The sequence below is a fragment of the Botrytis cinerea genome, chromosome 4 (assembly GCF_000143535.2).
Source record: "Botrytis cinerea B05.10 chromosome 4, complete sequence".
In the NCBI taxonomy this organism is placed as follows: domain Eukaryota; kingdom Fungi; phylum Ascomycota; class Leotiomycetes; order Helotiales; family Sclerotiniaceae; genus Botrytis; species Botrytis cinerea.
In genome coordinates, this window is record NC_037313.1 from 1,893,048 (window position 1) to 1,910,936 (window position 17,889).

At 43.2% G+C, this 17,889-nt stretch overlaps 5 protein-coding genes across 6 annotated transcripts; 2 read left to right on the forward strand and 3 right to left on the reverse strand.

Annotated features, from left to right (window-relative positions):
* Nucleotides 1-827: 827 nt before the first annotated feature.
* Nucleotides 828-3,004, reverse strand: BCIN_04g05480 (hypothetical protein). Of its 2 annotated transcripts, XM_024692672.1 has the most exons (3): nucleotides 2,665-3,004; nucleotides 2,069-2,603; nucleotides 828-1,968 (listed from the first exon to the last, which is right to left on the reverse strand). In XM_024692672.1, the coding sequence occupies exons 2-3, from the start codon at nucleotides 2,303-2,305 to the stop codon at nucleotides 1,168-1,170; spliced, it is 1,038 nt and encodes a 345-aa protein (XP_024548451.1). In that variant the 5' UTR covers nucleotides 2,306-2,603; nucleotides 2,665-3,004; the 3' UTR covers nucleotides 828-1,167. The 2 variants fall into 2 exon arrangements, with proteins under 2 accessions (XP_024548451.1, XP_001557684.1); XM_001557634.2 differs by having other exon boundaries at nucleotides 2,069-3,004.
* Nucleotides 3,005-5,848: 2,844 nt separating this feature from the next.
* On the forward strand, nucleotides 5,849-7,964 carry BCIN_04g05490 (hypothetical protein). Its single transcript, XM_024692673.1, has one exon. It carries the CDS (start codon nucleotides 6,235-6,237, stop codon nucleotides 7,675-7,677), a length of 1,443 nt encoding a protein of 480 aa, XP_024548452.1. The 5' UTR covers nucleotides 5,849-6,234; the 3' UTR covers nucleotides 7,678-7,964.
* Nucleotides 7,965-9,639: 1,675 nt separating this feature from the next.
* Nucleotides 9,640-11,622, reverse strand: Bcura4. Its single transcript, XM_024692674.1, has 4 exons — nucleotides 11,545-11,622; nucleotides 11,198-11,492; nucleotides 10,884-11,076; nucleotides 9,640-10,624 (listed from the first exon to the last, which is right to left on the reverse strand). The coding sequence occupies exons 2-4, from the start codon at nucleotides 11,321-11,323 to the stop codon at nucleotides 9,855-9,857; spliced, it is 1,089 nt and encodes a 362-aa protein (XP_024548453.1). The 5' UTR covers nucleotides 11,324-11,492; nucleotides 11,545-11,622; the 3' UTR covers nucleotides 9,640-9,854.
* Nucleotides 11,623-11,978: 356 nt separating this feature from the next.
* BCIN_04g05510 (hypothetical protein) lies at nucleotides 11,979-16,088 on the reverse strand. The gene is made up of 5 exons (XM_001557639.2): nucleotides 15,779-16,088; nucleotides 15,508-15,675; nucleotides 14,765-15,445; nucleotides 12,419-14,716; nucleotides 11,979-12,364 (listed from the first exon to the last, which is right to left on the reverse strand). The coding sequence occupies exons 1-5, from the start codon at nucleotides 15,872-15,874 to the stop codon at nucleotides 12,215-12,217; spliced, it is 3,393 nt and encodes a 1,130-aa protein (XP_001557689.2). The 5' UTR covers nucleotides 15,875-16,088; the 3' UTR covers nucleotides 11,979-12,214.
* Nucleotides 16,089-16,223: 135 nt separating this feature from the next.
* Nucleotides 16,224-17,817, forward strand: BCIN_04g05520 (hypothetical protein). The gene is made up of 2 exons (XM_024692675.1): nucleotides 16,224-16,383; nucleotides 16,498-17,817. The coding sequence occupies exon 2, from the start codon at nucleotides 16,530-16,532 to the stop codon at nucleotides 17,364-17,366; it is 837 nt and encodes a 278-aa protein (XP_024548454.1). The 5' UTR covers nucleotides 16,224-16,383; nucleotides 16,498-16,529; the 3' UTR covers nucleotides 17,367-17,817.
* Nucleotides 17,818-17,889: the final 72 nt, after the last annotated feature.

A 17,889-nucleotide genomic window follows, 5' to 3' on the forward strand; every position in this document is an offset into this window, starting at 1 on the left:
ATCCAAACCCATTAATTCCTCAGCCGCAGAATTCTCAGTATCTATTTATAATATATATATATATATACATGCATGTATAGAATATAGAATATAGAATATACTCTCCACATCTCATCTCATCCATTCATTCATTCCAATTCCACAAACAAACAAAACAAAGCAAAATTTCTCCTCTCCTCTCCTCTCCTCTCCTTTCTTCTCCTCTCTTTTCCTCCCTACCTATCACACATCTCACATCTCACCTCTCACCCTACATCTCCCATTCCATCCCATCCCATCTCATGCACCCCCGATCTTCTACCCGTTCTCATTTCTCCCTCTCCCCCCCAAAAGAAATAAAAGCAACAGAAAGAGTATCTTTAAAAAAAGAGAATCCAATCTCATAATATTATAATCTTATAATCTCTCCTAGCCTAGAGTCCTAGCCTAGAGTTAAAAGTTCGATGATACATATATATACATACATACATACATATATACATACAATATATAATAGTATACAATATAAATAGTATATAACATCTACAAACATTATATATAATACAAAGACACAAAGACACAAAGACACAAAGACACAAAGACACAAAGACACAAAGACACAAAGACACAAAGACACAAAGACACAAAGACACAAAGACACAAAGACACAAAGACACAAAAACGCAAAGACATAGACACACAGCACAATACAATTCGATTTATCCATCACCAATCCTGCCAATTCTCACACAATAATTTCTCCCACTCCCACTCCACCTCCGTCTCCCCCCATCCCATCCCACCCCATCTTTCTAAATACAAGAACCTCCAAAACCCCCCAAAAAGGCTACCTATCCAGTCGCCGATATTCTATCTACTAACGCCTTGTCCCGATATCCCGATATCCTGATGTCATAACTATATGACTTTGTGTATATGTATATGTATATACTCCCGAGGCATTTTTCTTATTTTATGCTTTGGGTTTGATGTTGATGTTGAGGTTCATCGATGCAATGCATATGCATATGTATATGTTCTTCGACTTTCCCTCTGCCTCTATAATATTCCAATAGTAGTCATTTTTAATCCCAGAAGAGAAGAAAAAAGAAAAGAGAAAAGAAAAAAAGGAACGTCTCCCTTCCTTCCCACACCCAGGGATAACACACTAAACCAACCTAAACTAAACTAAACCACCTCCCCCGCCGTCTTCCTCCTTCCAAATCCCGGAATCGTCCTCTTCTTTCCACCCCTCTTCTCCTCCATCCCCATCGGCATCACTCCACTCGAATAAGCCTTCCGACTCCCCATCCTCCTCCCACTCTTTACATCCCTCCTGCTCGCCCCACAACAACACATACCCACGTGAATCACCCACGCGATAATCGCACATGAAGCACCTACCCACATAAACGCAAACATCTGAGTGCCGATACTAGCGCCAATATTCAAGCCCGCCTGACTCGTCACCACATTCCGGAAAATGATAAACATAACCGTGGCGATGATTGCCGCCGTGGTAGTGAGAAGCGCCGTGATAAAAGTCCAGATGGCGTAGAAGCCGGAAATCCAGCGGGAGTAGATGGTGAAGAAGGAGAGAAAGATGTTGCAGAAACACATGACGATGCCGGTGATGAAGAAGCCGAACATGATGTGACTTGCGATACGGATGAGACTGAGGATGTTGTTTATTTCGGCGGGGAGAGCAATGGTTGCGCCGGCGAGAAGTTCATTGAGGAGGATATCGACGGGGTTGAACCAGTAGAGGTTTCGGGGGGTGGAGCAAGCGGTGATGCCTTCGTCGTTGTAACCTTCGCAGAAATTCCAGAGGCCGACTTGGTAGAAATCGTGGAGGCCCAGGGAACGGGCTAGAGAGTTTTGCAGGGTGATGCCACCGCCGACGGATTCGGGAATGATGTTTGTAAGGTCGAGCCGGAAGAACCAGGTATCGCGGATGACGGCACGGTTGTTTATATTGCCAATTATTGTCTGAGATATGTGTTAGTTTTGGGTGAGGCGAAGATTGAGATATGAGGGGAATGGCAATGGCAATGGCAATAGTTAAAATCCCAGGGATTTCCAAACTTACAAGAATCAAAAATATAATCGCGACGAAATACAAGAAACTGGTGACATAAATCGCTCTCTTCCGAGCCTTGGTAGCTCTCTTGATGTCCACGCCAGCAGTCGAGACATGATGTGAATTATCCCCGGGAGTTAAAGTTCGATCGGAACTCTTATCTGTGGTGCGACCCTCGGGGGCGATGGTTCCTGCTTGTTGGGCTGGGATTGCTTCTTGACGTTTTCGATTGGGGAGAAACCCCATTGTGAGATGGGGTGGTGAGGTGAGATGAGGTGGGCGAGGTTATTGATCGATGGTGACTGAGACGAGATGAGACGAGATGAGGAATTGGTTTGGTGACTGCGCTCCCTCTTTGTACACTTTCACAAATCCTGTCCAGATCGATCGATAGATGTATATGAAATGTGTGAGAGTGAGTGAGAGACAGTAGACGACAACAGCAATAATCGAACGAACCGCACAGTGCAGAAAATCCCAAAAGCCCAATCAACAAATCATCAAAGATCCATCCAAAAAAATTAAAGACAGTATGAGAAGGATGCTAGGATAAATATCAGATAATAATCCACTGATTTCGTTTGCTCCAGACAACGCCTTCCTACCTCACTTCCTCTGTCTATGCAATTCCTCAATCAAAAGCTTGATTCTGCCCCAAAAGTACGTACCCAGTTTTCCCGCACGTTAGTTTTAGTATAGAATCGGCATGTGTGTATTTTATTGTGTGAGGAGAAACGGTAACGATGATGATGAGGGTGATGGTGATGATAATGATAATAAAAATGATAAAAATAATAAAAATAATAATAATAATAGTAATAATAGTAATAATACCGCACTGAATATTTCCCCCCAAGTCCTCACAAGACGAAGACTAAAACAGTAAAATCAGAATAGTAAGATTAGAAACAAATTAGATTTCCCGACCCTTTGAGTCTACGACCCATTCTTATCGACATCATCGAAACCATGGTACCTACCTACTACACCTAACTCTGCACATCCACACACAGGGGGGCTTGGACTCGACTCTTCGATGCATGCATGGATTGGCGCTTTAGTGCGCAGAAAGAGGGTCCTTCCCAGGAGTAATCTTGCGCGTCGAGAACTGGCTTTTCGTGTCGATTGACAGACAGACCGACGGTTGGTGTCAATCATTCTCTGTTGAGATTCTGGAGTGAGTGGTGCGAAGGGATTGGCTTGAGGGGTTGAAATGCTGGGTGGGTAGGTGGTGACGGATGGTCGAGGGATGGGATGGATGGATGGATTTGTACAGCAGATACATTGATCTCTTTTTTACGGGAGCGGTAGGGATTTTGGATTATCATTACTGTTCTCTGGGTGTACATATGCATAGGTAGGGACGATAGGGACGATGTAGGTACTCGTAAGTAGGTATGGATGGATGGATGGTGTGATGATGATGATGATGATGATGATGATAATGATGACGATGATGATGAATGGATTACTACGAATGTGAATGTGCAGAGTACGGACGGCATAGAGAATCTAGGAGACGAGTGGATATTGGGACGAGAGGAAGAAAAAAGGAAGAAAAAGAGAAGAAAACGCCACTGATGTATTGGTTGGTACACACATCGCTACATGTGTATATGCAAGTTTTTAATCGCCCTGGGGACGTTAACACCATTCAACCAAGTCACGCTATGGATTTTCTAACCATATTTTCGGGAATCTAGCGTTATTAGAGATTCCAAATGGGTTGGTTGCTTATCTACATGGTATGTATGATCGATACACTTTTCATAATGCTTGGTGTTGTCGTTGGTGGAGGCACTGTTAGAATTCTAGAATGGGAACGGAGAATGTGCAGGATGTGAAATATGAAATGTGAAATAAGAAGGATGTCCCCCTGAGCATCATATCATCCAACTTCCAACTTCCAAGAGCCTGAGCAATAGTGGTTCGATAGGCTTGAGAATGTCACACCTACGCAGCCAGTCCGTACTCATCGATACGGTATTGAGCTTAGGTGCAGCGAGGCGCAGTTTTGGGGATGAGGAACGAGCGAAGGGTTCTGTTTCTCTCCGATGATACCGAGATAGATCTATAGGTCCACGGCTCGCAGAGAAGATTGTGAATACGAGAATGGGAGAGACCGATACGGTAGTAGTAGTGGTAGTGGTAGTGGTAGTGGAGTGTACTGGTTCTGCTTTCTTTTGGGGTCAGTCTGTTTGTTTGTTTGCTTGTTTGCGTTTGTAAGCTGTAAAGAGATGCAACTTGGCGGTTGATTGACGGATGAGTTAAGGTTGGTTAATCCTGGGCATTTGGAGTGGTGGAGGTAACTCAGTTAGTTGTGTAACTTCCCACTTGTCTTGAAGAATTTCTTTTGACTTTTCCACCCGGAACATTTTTTCTTTCCTTTCAAACTTTAGTTCTGTATCGGTGGTAGGGTAGGGTAGGACAGAACAGGATAGGATAGGACAGGATAGGATAGTCTAGCATAGTCTAGCATAGTCTCATCATCACTTCCTACCCACTAGACAATCAATCTAGACCCTTAATCAACAATGATGTTCCCTCTCTGCCGATGTTCTGCACCTCGTTATTTCAAGTGCTGAGCACCTTGGGAGGAAACGCCAGTAATCCCAGACTCGGATCTATGCAGGAATGCGAGTTTGGCTGCTTCCCAATGGATCCCATCCTTGGATAGCCGTCTTGGCCGCCAGGGAAAGGAGGGAAAGGAGGGCAAGGAGGGGCGGGATGGAGGCTTGGACCATGGAACCGGGAGGGCAGAGAGTGTGAGAGGTGGGACTTTGTTTCCAGAAACGAAGAGGTGAGTGGTATGAGAGGCTGAGAAGAGAGGATCCCGAAAATTCTGATGGGGTTTTTTGAAACTCTATTTGATACCATTGTAAGACATTTGGATGATGTGGTGATGTGGTGATGGGTCGTGAAGGGTTCCTTGATATATTTGTAGATGATTGTGTATATGTTTGTTTGTGATTTTGTGCATGCGCTTGACTGGCTGTCATAAAATGGCCAAGAGACTGTCAGCCCTTTGCTTTTCTTCATATGCAAGCTTCGGTATGATGGCAGGAGAAGGATGGATGGATGGATGGATGGATGGATGGATGGATGGATGGACTGACGGATTGATCGAACGAATACACGAATGAAGACATCCTCCCGCTATGATTCAGGGACAAAAGGTAGATAGTGTAGCAGTGCAGCAGTGCAGCAGTCAAGCACATGTAGATCTACAAACCAACGGAAGATCGATATTTCCCAAGAAAAGTCTTAATTTTTTGGATGAAAGCTAAGTTTGTATACAGTTAGATTTCTCGTCTGGTCTACGGGATACTCCACCATCGTCATCTAGCATTTGGAATCTAGAATCCAGAATCTGTATCACATCGCGTGCGTACCAGTCCCAAGCAGAAGATTTGTCAATGTTTATATCTTCACGACTTTCACGACTTTCACGACTCTCGAGACCTTCAAGCCGCCTTCAAAGGGGGCTTGCTCCCCTTGGTATATTCGCCGAGTATCCGAAGCTAAGATTGAATTGCGTATCCACTGCGGTGTCTTAAAACCTTGAGTACGTTAAACCCCTCCCTCAACTTCAAGCCCCTCGACTTTCAAGCCCCTCAAACCTCTCGCGCCTCGTGAATTTCAACGTCTGAAGTGCAGAGTAGAGGTGAAGAAAGAAAACGTACACGGTATATACGAAAATAGAAAACAACACAACTAGATAACGTCATCCATTGCCTTGCCCTGCCCTGCCCTGCCCTCATACCTCTGGAACAACTTCATTTTTTCTTCGACAACCGTGCCACCACCGAGTCCCTAGACTGGCTATTTCATTTAAGTACTGGCTACTCCTATTTTGGGAATCCATTCATTATTATTCCATGCTCTAGCAACCATTCCAAATTGGGTAGCATTGTGTGTGCCTTTTGCACACCTCTCACTTGTACTTCCTCCTACAGAGTCATCCTTTTTCTGACGTCGACTTGGAAATCCTAGTCCCACCTTCACCATCCCGAATTCCTATCGCTATCTAGACTTTCCCCCCCAACTTCTCGAACACGAGTTATTCCACTCGTTTGAATCTTTCTTCCATCTTGAGTACACTCACGCTTCCATCTACTGATCTGCCAAAGTGATTAGGCGTCAGAGAAATCACTGCAGAAGCACAGTAGGAAAAAATGTTGTTTTCTCGCCTCTTTTCAGTCAGTTTACTGGCTGCGGGAGTGCATGCTCAAGCAACTTCAGAAAGTACTTCGTCTTCGAGTTCGAGTTCAAGATCTAGCACAGGTTCCACGTCCACGGAAACTGATTTAACCACAATAACGGGCTCGGAATTAAGAACTCCTACTGGGTCTTATCTTTCTCTTTCCACTACAATTACGCTTTCTACATCTTCATCCCCTGTGTCGACTAAAGCTATAGTCTCGACTTCGACTGGTAGCACCACCACTCGCACCACCACTTTGGGATCAACTACAATCTATGCAATTGGCACAGAGACATTGACCGGAAATGCAACAGAGTCAACCAGTTCCGCCACACAAATTGTTCTGACGGGTGGCGGACACCATACCACTACCACGGCCATCAATGGAACATCCAATTCAACCGCCACATCCACATCTAGCTCTGCCGTAGCAACCAACACCACTCCCTGCAACAACTATGTTGAATTCTGCGACCGTAGTTACGGAAACATCACCGAAGTGTCTGCACACAATTCTCCGTTTGTGAGAAGCGGGAGCGCGGCTGCAAATCAAGCATTGGATGTGACAACCCAGCTCAACGATGGAATCAGATTATTACAAGCTCAAATTCAATGGAATGGAAGCATTCCACATTTCTGCCATACTTCCTGTGACATATTGGACGCCGGTCCTATTACAACGTATCTTAGCGAAGTCTACGATTGGGTGCAAGCACATCCCTTTGACGTCGTTACCATTCTGCTCGGCAATGGAAATTATTCCAAAGTCGACAAATACGTTCCCTTCATCGAAGAATCTGGTCTTCAAAATTACGCATACGTACCACCCAAGATCCCCATGGCGTTGGACGATTGGCCTACCCTCGCCAGCATGATTCTCAGCGGAAAGAGAGTCGTGTTCTTCATGGACTACGAAGCAAACCAAACCGCCTATCCATGGATTCTCGACGAGTTCACTCAAATGTGGGAGACTCCCTTTGATCCCACCAATCGCTCGTTCCCATGTACACCACAACGCCCACCCAACCTTCTCGATTCCGATGCGAAGACACATCTCTACATGACGAATCATAATTTGAACTATGATATCAATCTCCTAGGCATTTCACTGTTGGTCCCGTATCAAAATTTATTGAATGAGACGAATAATGTCACGGGATATGGATCGTTGGGCGAGAATGCCGAACAATGTGCTCAGGATTGGGGCTTTCCACCTAAATTCCTGAATGTAGATTTCTATAATGTGGGAGATGGAAGTGTATTTGAAGTTGCCGCGAAGTGGAATAATGTTACCTATACTCGAGAATGCTGTGGTAGTTCGGCGACCAGTGATGCTGGAAGACTTGATGTGGTAGGGAGAAGTGCAATGATGGTTGTGATGGGAGTAGTGGGTTTCATGTACTTTGGATTGTGAGGTGAAGGAATGAATTGGATTGGATTTCTGGATCTGTGTATAGATGGGCATAAATAATTCATTGATATCAGTGGGGGTTTACTTTTGATATCTGGATGATTTGAAAATGCTTTGCTTTACATTGCATGCATACATGGAATGGCGTTTGGGATATCTAGCTTGGAGACTTGGAGACGGGTATGCTTGCTTGAATAAGGAATTATGAATAGATTATTGGTATTAGGTCGCTGGGATGGAGACGGATATATGGTGGGTATATAAAAGATGTAATTGATGGAATGTTTTTATTTTATTTTACAGTATAGTATATGGTCTATCACTGTTTTGGTTACCTATGGATGATGTTGATATAGATATTGATATTGATATTGATATCGGATACTTTGATTCTCGTTCTATGAGATTGATGATGATGATGATGATGATGAGATTAATACCTGATTCTCACTCCCTCCCCACCTCATCATCATCATCATCTTCATCATCTTCATCATCTTCATCATCTTCATCATCTTCATCATCTTCATCATCTTCATCATCTTCATCATCTTCATCATCTTCATCATCTTCATCATCTTCATCATCTTCATCATCTTCATCATCTTCATCTTCATCATCTTCTCGTCCTCGTAAAAAGTTACTTATTGTGTTACTCTTTCTATTTTCCTTGCTTTTTTATTCTATAATTCTATAATTCTGTGATTCTGTGATTCTATTATAAATGAATATATGAATAGTGGTTAATGGTTAATGGTTAATGGTTAATTCACTTTCACTTGCTTTAATCACTAGGGGGGTTTTTTAGGGGGGGGGGGGGGGGGGGGGGGGACGGGGGAAAGGAGGGGGAGAGGGGAGAGGGGTTCTTGATATTTTTTGACCTTTTTTTCTACTTGGGGGGAAGGGGATGGGAATGGGATGAGAATTCAAGAAATATTATGGGGATTTGGATTCGGATTTGGCTTTTTATGTATGTATGTATGTATGTATGAAAATAGAGATTTAGGGAGGAGGTTGGAGGGGTGGGTTCTTCTCTTTTAGTTTCTTTGTTATTCAAGACTGGGATGAGAGATTAAAAGAGATCTGGATATTTTTGGGGATCTGGATTTCTAGGATTTGCTGTTCTGAGGGCGGGATAAGATGTGGTAAGATGTGGTAAGAGTGATGGGGAGGGGGAGGGGGAGGGGGAGGGGGAGGAGAAGGAGAAGGAGAAGGAGAAGGAGAAGGAGAAGGAGAAGGAGAAGGAGAAGGAGAAGGAGAAGGAGAAGGAGAAGGAGAAGGAGAAGGAGAAGGAGAAGGAGAAGGAGAAGGAGAAGGAGAAGGAGAAGGAGAAGGAGAAGGAGAAGGAGAAGGAGAAGGAGAAGGAGAAGGAGAAGGAGAAGGAGAAGGAGAAGGAGAAGGAGAAGGAGAAGGAGAAGGAGAAGGAGAAGGAGAGAGTAGAGCAAAAATATAGAAATACATTAATAAATTAAAAATCTTCCCATATTTGATATTTGGTGGGAGATTTATGCGCATTTTTGGTCTTTGCCCCCCCCCCCCTTTGGATAATGTGATATGAGAGTTTTTGTATTTGTACTTTGTACTTTTGTATTTTGTGATCTGTATATGGATAGGAATAGGAATAGGAATGAGGATTTAGAATTATGAAATGGGGACTAGTAGAGAGTAGAGAGTAGAGAGTAGAGAGTAGAGAGTAGAGAGTAGAGAGTAGAGAGTAGAGAGTAGAGAGTAGAGAGTACCCAGTGACTGGATAAATAAAACTTAAAAAAAAAGGAGAGGAAAGCAGGAAACTTCTTTATACAGATGGATATGAGCTAGTAATTAATAATTCGTAGGTAGGGTAGAAGTGTGTACTCGAGAGTGTGGTATTTGAGGGATGAATTTTGTTTTCTTTCTTGTTGTACCTGGTTGAGCGGTGAGTAGAGGAGGTTGTATTTCTTTCATGTTGTGATGTAGTATCAAACTTGGTACTTTTAGACTGAGTAGCTATTTCTGCTTCATATTTAAGTCTTCCGAGTCCTCCGAAATGGCAAAATTTCTACTGGGTGAGTATTTTGATTGAAAAGATAGAACTAGGAGGAGGCAGGCATTTTGTGAATAGGATAAAATGCCAAGGGCATTCGTATGAATATTGAAGGATTGAATATTCCTCTCATGCATACTTATAAGCCAAACATCATCTACTTCCACTCTACGCTCCAAATCTTCTGACCCCTCCAAAATGGCACAACCTCCACCCCCTCTCCCTTAAAACTCGTCCTCACAATCTCCTCTCCATTCCTCAACACAATTCTCTGACCCTCCCCCGTCCCAGCCTCGGCAACTCCATAAAACTTCCTTCCCCTCTTCCCCAAAAATCCCTCCAAAATCTCCCTCGTAATATCCTCCTCCCTTAAAACCCCCATCTCCACCCCCCTTTCCAACGCCGTAATCACATGACCCACCGCATGCGCCTGGGTAAACACTCCCGCGGCCGTCTTTCCCGTTCCGCCCTTCTTAGCTCCGATATCATGGGGAGCGCTATCGGTGCCGAGGAAGAATTTTTCGGAATCCTCTACTGCTGCTAACAACAACGCGGTACGGTCACTGGGTAATTTGGCCACCGGTTTGCAAAAGTGGAAAGCGTCGTCGGCCCATTGGTCGATGGTGAGGAAGAGGTGATGAGCGGTGATTGTTCCGACGACGTTGGGTCCGCATTGTTTGACGGTTTGGATGGCGGCGGCGGTGGTGCAGTGTTCGAGGACGATTTTGAGGGTGGGAAATTGGCGGTGGAGAGAGAGGAGGGTGGGTAGAAAAGAGGCTTCGGCGTTGAGGATGGTGATGTCTTTTTTGTGGTCCGAGGGACATTCGCCGTGGAGATTGAGGACGAGTCCTTCTTCCGCCATAGCGGCAAAGACGGGGTAGAAGGGTTCGTAGGAGATGACGCCCGAGGAGGAATTGGTTGTTACGCCTGTGTTAAGTTAGTTTTGTGTATGTAAGTCTATTTTGGGGAAGGGAAATAGATAGAATTATTGTGTTTATTAGTCCGGACTGGGGACTGGCAGATTGGATGTAAGTTCTCAATATCTGAAAGCAAGAAAATATTCAAAGCGAACCAAGTATACCAAACTCTTTACTCTATGAATATTGCATTGCTTCCAAATATTGAAAGCTCCTAATCGTCCAACTGGAGCCGGGATTACAAAAAAACTTGGATGAAGAATACGAACCAGCTGGGTAACTTTTAATTCCCACAATTCCCGCTTTCTTAGCCTCTCGAACAGTTTCAGGAGTAATACTCTCGTGTAAATAAAGAGTCATGAGATAATTGACATTGGGCTCAATGGCAAGAAGACGTTCTTTGTAGGCCAGAGCTGCGGCCACTGTAGTAACGGGTGGAACGAGATTGGGCATTACATAGACCTATTATGTTATAGATTAGCAAACCAGAGAGGCATTTCAGAGAATCTGGACTTTGTGGTCGAGGAGAGGAGTTTCAAAAACTAGATGAATCGAAACTATTTCTATATAGAAAACCACCTACGGTATCCACACCGCCCAACTTAATGGTTGGAACAACTGTCTCCATCATCTTTCCATCTCGTAGATGTACGTGAAAATCTGCCGCAGCAGGGAGTTCTAACCCGTCGAATTTTGAGAGGGGTGACATCTTTCTTTTTCTTTTCCTTTTGATGGAAACTTGAGGGTTTGAATGTAAAGTATTTATAGATACTAGGAACTTTCCTAATTCAAATCTCTCACAAAATTCGAGTATGTATGATTTTTTGAATTTGTGCTGTGCTTATTAGAAGCTGGCTGGAACTTTAGATCAAAGGTTGCTAAATCATGAAGGTCAGTTACAAATTCTTTAGAGAGAGGGGGATCACTCACGTATCGAAATACTGTATTGTCAATCTCGAATTTCTAGAGATTATACGTAGAGATTCATCAACACTCTCATAAAAGCTCAAGAAAAAGATCGCTCGTCGTTGGTGGGATGAATGGTGGGGTGTTTTTAAAATTTTGCATCACGTGTGGTGAATGCTAGAGATTAGAGGTTTGTACTAATTTTCGGTGGTGGGTTTCGGATTGTGTGTGTACCAATTCCAATTCCATTATGTATGGAGATTTCATGTGAGAGTTTTTGAGTATATGAAGATGTTTATAAGAAATCTAACTTAAGTCTTGACATTACCTAGTATGCTTGAGATAATCGAAGATCGAAATGTATGGCAGCGGACGAATAGAATTCACTTCCCAACAGTTAGAAAAAGAGTAACAATGAAGAAGATAGAAAATTGAAGTATTTTTAAAACAAAATACTTTGTAATTCTTTTGAAATTTAATCATTCACAACCTGTCCACATATCATGTAAACATTTTCATCTAAAACTACGCATTCTTGACCTCTATGATGACGAAGCGCATAGCAATTAATCCTCTTAACGCCCTACCCAAAGCCATGCCTTCTGAATGAATACACTTGACAAGTCCCTTTTCGTAATAATAATACACCGAGCATTTTGACTCGATTTATTCATCCAGTTCCACATCCACATCCTCATCTTTTTCTACCCTTAGACTTGCTCTTCGAAGCCGAAGCAGGTGCTGGACTAGAAGCATTTGAAGCGACGCTTGAAGCCCTTGAAGATGGAGTTGCTGAAGCTGCTTTACTTCCAGCAGTAGACTTGACATTATCAAGCGCTTTGTTCTAAAACAATAGTTAGTAATCATGTACAAGTTGCGGTAAAATAGATAACCATACCTTAACACCATTCTTCGACTTCTTTTTGGCAGGAGCCAACCCCAAAACACTATCCTCATCATTTTCATCATCTTCAGGTTCTCTCTTGGCTTTGCCATTTGCAGTACCATTTACAGGTTTAGCTGCAGCCGGTTCATCAAATTCTCTAGCAACTGTTGTCAAAAGTGTGGTACATCTTCTGCTAATCTCAATAGGGGTTCTGCTCAAGAAGAACCAGTCAAATCGGAAAAGAGGACTTTCACGAATGTCATCACGGATTTTTTCATGGATACCATCACTATCAACTCCATACTTGTCGAGCAGAACAAGTAAGAATCGATCTTCCTCCTCGGTATAAACCTTTTTGTTTGTAGTTGATACAGAATAGTTGATCTTGAGTTGTTGTAATGGTACTCGGTATTGTTGCATTTTCTTGCGCAGCATCTTTCTTTGGTGGTCCATCTTTCTGGTTTTCTCCTCACCAGTTTCAATCTGACCAATGTGTTTGGCATAATCGGCAATTTCGGTATATCGCTGCCAGAAGATCTTAGCGTAAGCTTTGATATCCTCGGGACCCTTGCTGTCCACTTCCTCAGCAATCATATTGTAATCTTTACGACCATATTTTGCAGAGCCATTGATAAATTGTTGGAAATCTCGACGGTTCCAGTCAGCAAAACCTTGTTGAGATAGAAGTTGCTTCTCTTCTTGCTCTTCTTCAGTAAGAGGAGTAGCATTGTCAATCTCCAATTGCTCCAAGTTACGTTCAGCCTCGCGATCCGAGAGATCTTCATCTGTGCCTTCTGCGAGAGGAACTTTGTAACCAATTTCTTTACGATGAAATGCAGTCTCGCGGTCTTGTAAGTCTCGTAGAGTTGGTGGAAAGAATTGATAGTCATGAACTGTGACTTGTTTAGGCGCTTTGGGTGCTTTAGGTTTTGGGTCGGCAACACGGCCGCCAGTAGACAAAGCTTGTTTGTAGTATTTGTCCATGGAATAGGATTGTTCCTTGCGTTCACGCTTGGCAGGATTAATCCAAGTCATACCAATATCTTTCTTTTGATTGCTGAAATCTTTACCATCCCATTGGTAGGCAGATTCTGATGTGAAGTTCTGAAGGTCATCGATACCGAGTTTCTCGTAACGAGCATTGAGCTCTGCAGTACGCTTCTCACCATGCTTCAAAATTTCGTCAATATCATCATCATCCAGATCTGCACCCTTTTCTGCAAGAGTACCTGTCGGTCCAGTAGTTGCAAAAACCTTTTCAGCTCCATGCTGAATCATGTTCAACAGATCATCCTTATTAGCAGCTGCCTTAGCAGCAATCTGGGCACGACCTTGTTGAATAACGAGTTGATCTAGACGTAATTTCTGTGCAGCACGTTCAAGAACCTTTTCTTCAATGGCGTTTTCAGTGACGAATCGATAAACAACAACTTGTTTTGTTTGTCCAATACGATGTGCTCGATCCATAGCTTGCAAATCTGCTTGAGGATTCCAATCGCTGTCGTAGAGGACAACGATATCAGCACTGGTCAAATTGATACCAAGACCGCCGGCTCTGGTAGTTAAAAGGAAGACAAATTTCTCGCTGTCTGGCTTGTTGTAATCATCAATAGCTTGGATACGGTCCTCGTGTGCTGTGCCACCATCGATTCGACAATACTTGTATTCACGGAAAACGCAGTAATCTTCAAGGATGTCTAAAAGTCTGCTCATCTGAGAGAAGATTAGAACCCGACTTCCAGCTTTCTTCATGCGGGTAAGAAGTTTGTCTAGCATGACCATCTTTCCAGCATTGAAGACCAAATGTTCATCGGTAGTGTAAGGTGGTCCGGGTTCAGCACCCTCGAAAAGATATGGATGGTTACAACATTTCCGAAGTTGCATGACAATGTTCAAAAGTCGTGTTTTGGATTCACGTTTTCCACCCGCACCATTGACTGCGTCGATGTCCTTCTCAAGAATCTTTTTGTACCATTTGACTTGCATGTCAGACATACCAATGTACAAATTAACCTCCTTTTTGGGCAATAAACTCTTTTCAACGTCGGCCTTGACACGACGAAGTAAAAAGGGGCGCAACACGCGATGTAATTGCTGAACAACGGTATCTTGATCTTCTTGTTGGCCAGAAAACCATTGATCAAATGCCTCAGCATCACCGAAAACATCTGGAAGCAAAAAGTTGAGCAGGGCCCATAGCTCATGCAAATTATTTTGCAATGGAGTACCAGTGATCAAAAGTCGATTTCTTGAATTAAATAAGCGAATGACTTGAGCAAGGGAGGACTCTTCGTTTTTGATACGGTGGGCCTAATTTAGTTAGCAAAGGATCATTCTCATGGAAAAAAACAATCCTACCTCATCAATAATGATGTATTCCCACGCAAATTTCTTCAAGTGAGATTTCTCTCGGAGAATCATTTCGTAACTTGTGATACAAACGTCAAACTTTTCATCGATAAGTCGCTCGTTGATCAAATTATTACGCTCCTCCTTAGCTCCTTGGAGTACCAAAACATTGACCTCTGGTGTCCATCTTATAAACTCCCTCTTCCAATTGTCAAGCGTAGATTTTGGAACAACGATGAGATGAGGACCAGTAATATCCATAATATGCCTCAAATAGCCTAAGAATGAGATTGTTTGTAAAGTCTTTCCAAGACCCATCTCATCTGCAAGGATTCCCGAAATACCATTCTCATGGAGAGAAACCAGCCAATTCAATCCGGCGACTTGGTAATCTCTCATTTGTCCTTGAATGAAACCTGGCGATTCGCGAAATACGGTTTCCGCGGACCCTCCAGCCTTTTCGTCTTTTAAGAGCTCCGCATCTTCTTCTGCTTCTGTTCTGCGACGTCTTTCGTTGGCTGCACCTCCTTTTCTATCCGCACCTTTCTTCTTTTGTTCGGCCTCTTCATTCTGGCGATCAATCTCGTGCATAATCTCCTGAATTCGTGGGTTTGGGTTTGTTTCGATGAAATGTCTAAACAAATCTGTTAAGCCCAGAAGATATCGAAAACGTCGAATGGAGTCGTCTTCCTATAATGGAGAGGATGAATCAGCTGCGACTCTTGAATATCAGTAAAGACCAGTGAAAATACCTTGGATTCACCAAGACGATCATGTTTTTTGCCAAAAACGCTCCGACGCAATTGAGTAGCTTCTGATCTTCGTTTACGTCCATCTCCTGCATCACCGTGAACACTGCTCTCCGTTGTATTTGGATTGGTATCAGAATCTTCTGTGAAATCTGGAGTTTCATCGACGTCCTAATGCGCCAGTTAGCCTATCATTATTTTGGGCCAATGTGCGCCGAAATAGAGCCTTGACGGTGTTTAGAGAAAGTGTACTGTAGACCAAAACAAAACATACCATAGGGTCAGCATGCTGTTCTTTGACTTCAGAGACATCTGCCATAGACATATCTGTATCGATGCCACTGTTGCGTGAAGAACGTGTTGGTGCCATCTTGATATCACTGCAACCCTTCCTAGGGTACTTGATGGTAAGAAGTGTATCACTTATGCGCCGAGAAAGAGAAGTGCTTCAGTAGATGGAAAGGTATAGAGAGTTCTGACGATGAACGGGTTCTTAGAATCAAAAGAGCAATACTGTTTGTTGATTGAGGTTGAGATTGAGATTCAGAAATTAAGAAATTGACCCGGAGTGGAATTTCGCGTTCATTGAATAGAATCTACAACACAGGCGTGAATGAACGCGGTACTGATCACGGAACCCGGATTAACTGTCACGCCGTGGTTTGCAGAGCACAGGCCGAGAAAAAGTCATTGCTCTTTGTCTCTTCAAAAATCAACCAGAACCTCCTCCACTCCACAGTACAGAAACTGTTCGAATCCTAGTTAGGAGTCACAGTTACTATAACTCTAATAAGTTCTTCTTCTTCATTGAACTTGAATTCGAGAGCTGTATGAGATTTTCCATTTGATCGTATTTCTGCGATTTCTTCACCACGAAAGGTACGTACGTTGCTACGTTGCTAGGCTAAAATCAAGGGTCATTCATTACATTCTACATAATCCTGCGTCTACCCGTGGAACCCATCGTCTGACTAATTTCCACCTTTGTTACAGAACTCAGGACAAACTCATTTTCAACAACAATCATGGATTCCATGAGATCTTTGAATACCTCCCTTCCAGGGGGCAAATCACCCTCAAAACAAGTGCACAGCGATCCTCCGCAACAAGTTCTGATCGCACAATTCAAAGCTGCCGCTTTATCCGTCACCAATCTCTACAAAACTGCCGCTGCAGATCAAGGAAGGGCCAGGGCTGAAGGTTATCAAGATGCACTGGATGAACTTTTAAGTTTCCTCGATAAAGAAGATATTGGATTGAGCGATGGCGAGGGTTGGAGGATTCGGAGATGGGCGACCGAGAGGTTGGATGGTCGGGATACAGCATCACACAACGACAGCGACGACGAGGTTCTTGAAAAAGGAGATAGGGGATCATCACCAGTAATTCAACGATCGCAAAGTTCAAGTCATATTTCAACCTCAACTTCTAAACCAACAAGAACTGCTTCTCCAATGAGCGCAGAAACAGCGCCTCCACCTGCGACCGTTGTTCTGCCCGACCCAGAACCTCCAACCATTACCGCGCTTCCACAAGGCACATTCACTTTCCGATCTTCGCAACAGTATCCACAAGATCCCGATATTTTATTGTCAGATTTAGATTTATCAGATAAAAATCGCCCTCAATCCCATGACAATTTCGGTAACCAGTCAGCGGGTATTTCCCTCACTCGGCCTTCACGAACCAACGCAAGACACAACAATCATGCTTCCCGATTAAACTCTAGATCCTCGACACAGATAAACAGAGGAGCTGGTCAAAAAAGAAAAATAAATTTTGGCGAATTCTTTGATCTAGGAAATTTAGGGCATGGAGACGATTCTTTCGGTGGGGGTGGAAAGAGGGGAAGATTCGTTTGAACGGCCACTACTTTCCTGCCTGCAGACTGTACATAGCGATGTATTATATCTTCTACGGGGGGTACTAAACCACATCTTTACATTTGGTGGATTATGGACGATTTGTAACGACCTTGACGATAACATGCCTACACAAGTTCGGGAACTTGTTCCTAAGCAGCATCTAAATGGGGGTAATGGAGTAGGGGAACAGAAGACCGTGCATTGGAAGGCGTCAATTAGACAGCGAATTTACCTGTCCATGGGGGCAAATAATGGTCTCTATGTATAGACTATTTTTCTTTCTTTAATCATCAAGTTAAATACCCATCGTTAGTTTTCAAGTTTTTAAATTTAGAAGATTTCCTGTATTTTATATTGCGATACGATCAAGCATTGCCAGTATCTCGACCAGTGTCGAAAAATTACCTTCTCTTTCTTTCTATCGAATGATAAATTTGAGATTCCGAACATCATGTTTTAGCAATTCTCCGGTGTTGCATAAGTGACTGAAATATTCAATATTGTCCAGAAATCCAATATT

Bases quoted from the DNA above. Each gene is read 5' to 3' on its own strand.
- BCIN_04g05480 (XM_024692672.1), bottom strand. From the start codon at position 2,305: ATGGGGTTTCTCCCCAATCGAAAACGTCAAGAAGCAATCCCAGCCCAA. The intron at 1,969-2,068 runs GTAAGTTTGGAA...CACATATCTCAG, and splicing joins CGATTATATTTTTGATTCTT to ACAATAATTGGCAATATAAA.
- BCIN_04g05490 (XM_024692673.1), top strand. From the start codon at position 6,235: ATGTTGTTTTCTCGCCTCTTTTCAGTCAGTTTACTGGCTGCGGGAGTG.
- Bcura4 (XM_024692674.1), bottom strand. From the start codon at position 11,323: ATGTCACCCCTCTCAAAATTCGACGGGTTAGAACTCCCTGCTGCGGCA. The intron at 11,077-11,197 runs GTAGGTGGTTTT...ATAACATAATAG, and splicing joins AGTTGGGCGGTGTGGATACC to GTCTATGTAATGCCCAATCT. The intron at 10,625-10,883 runs GTTCGTATTCTT...AACTTAACACAG, and splicing joins AATTAAAAGTTACCCAGCTG to GCGTAACAACCAATTCCTCC.
- BCIN_04g05510 (XM_001557639.2), bottom strand. From the start codon at position 15,874: ATGGCACCAACACGTTCTTCACGCAACAGTGGCATCGATACAGATATG. The intron at 15,676-15,778 runs GTATGTTTTGTT...CTGGCGCATTAG, and splicing joins AACAGCATGCTGACCCTATG to GACGTCGATGAAACTCCAGA. The intron at 14,717-14,764 runs GTAGGATTGTTT...TAACTAAATTAG, and splicing joins AATACATCATTATTGATGAG to GCCCACCGTATCAAAAACGA.
- BCIN_04g05520 (XM_024692675.1), top strand. From the start codon at position 16,530: ATGGATTCCATGAGATCTTTGAATACCTCCCTTCCAGGGGGCAAATCA.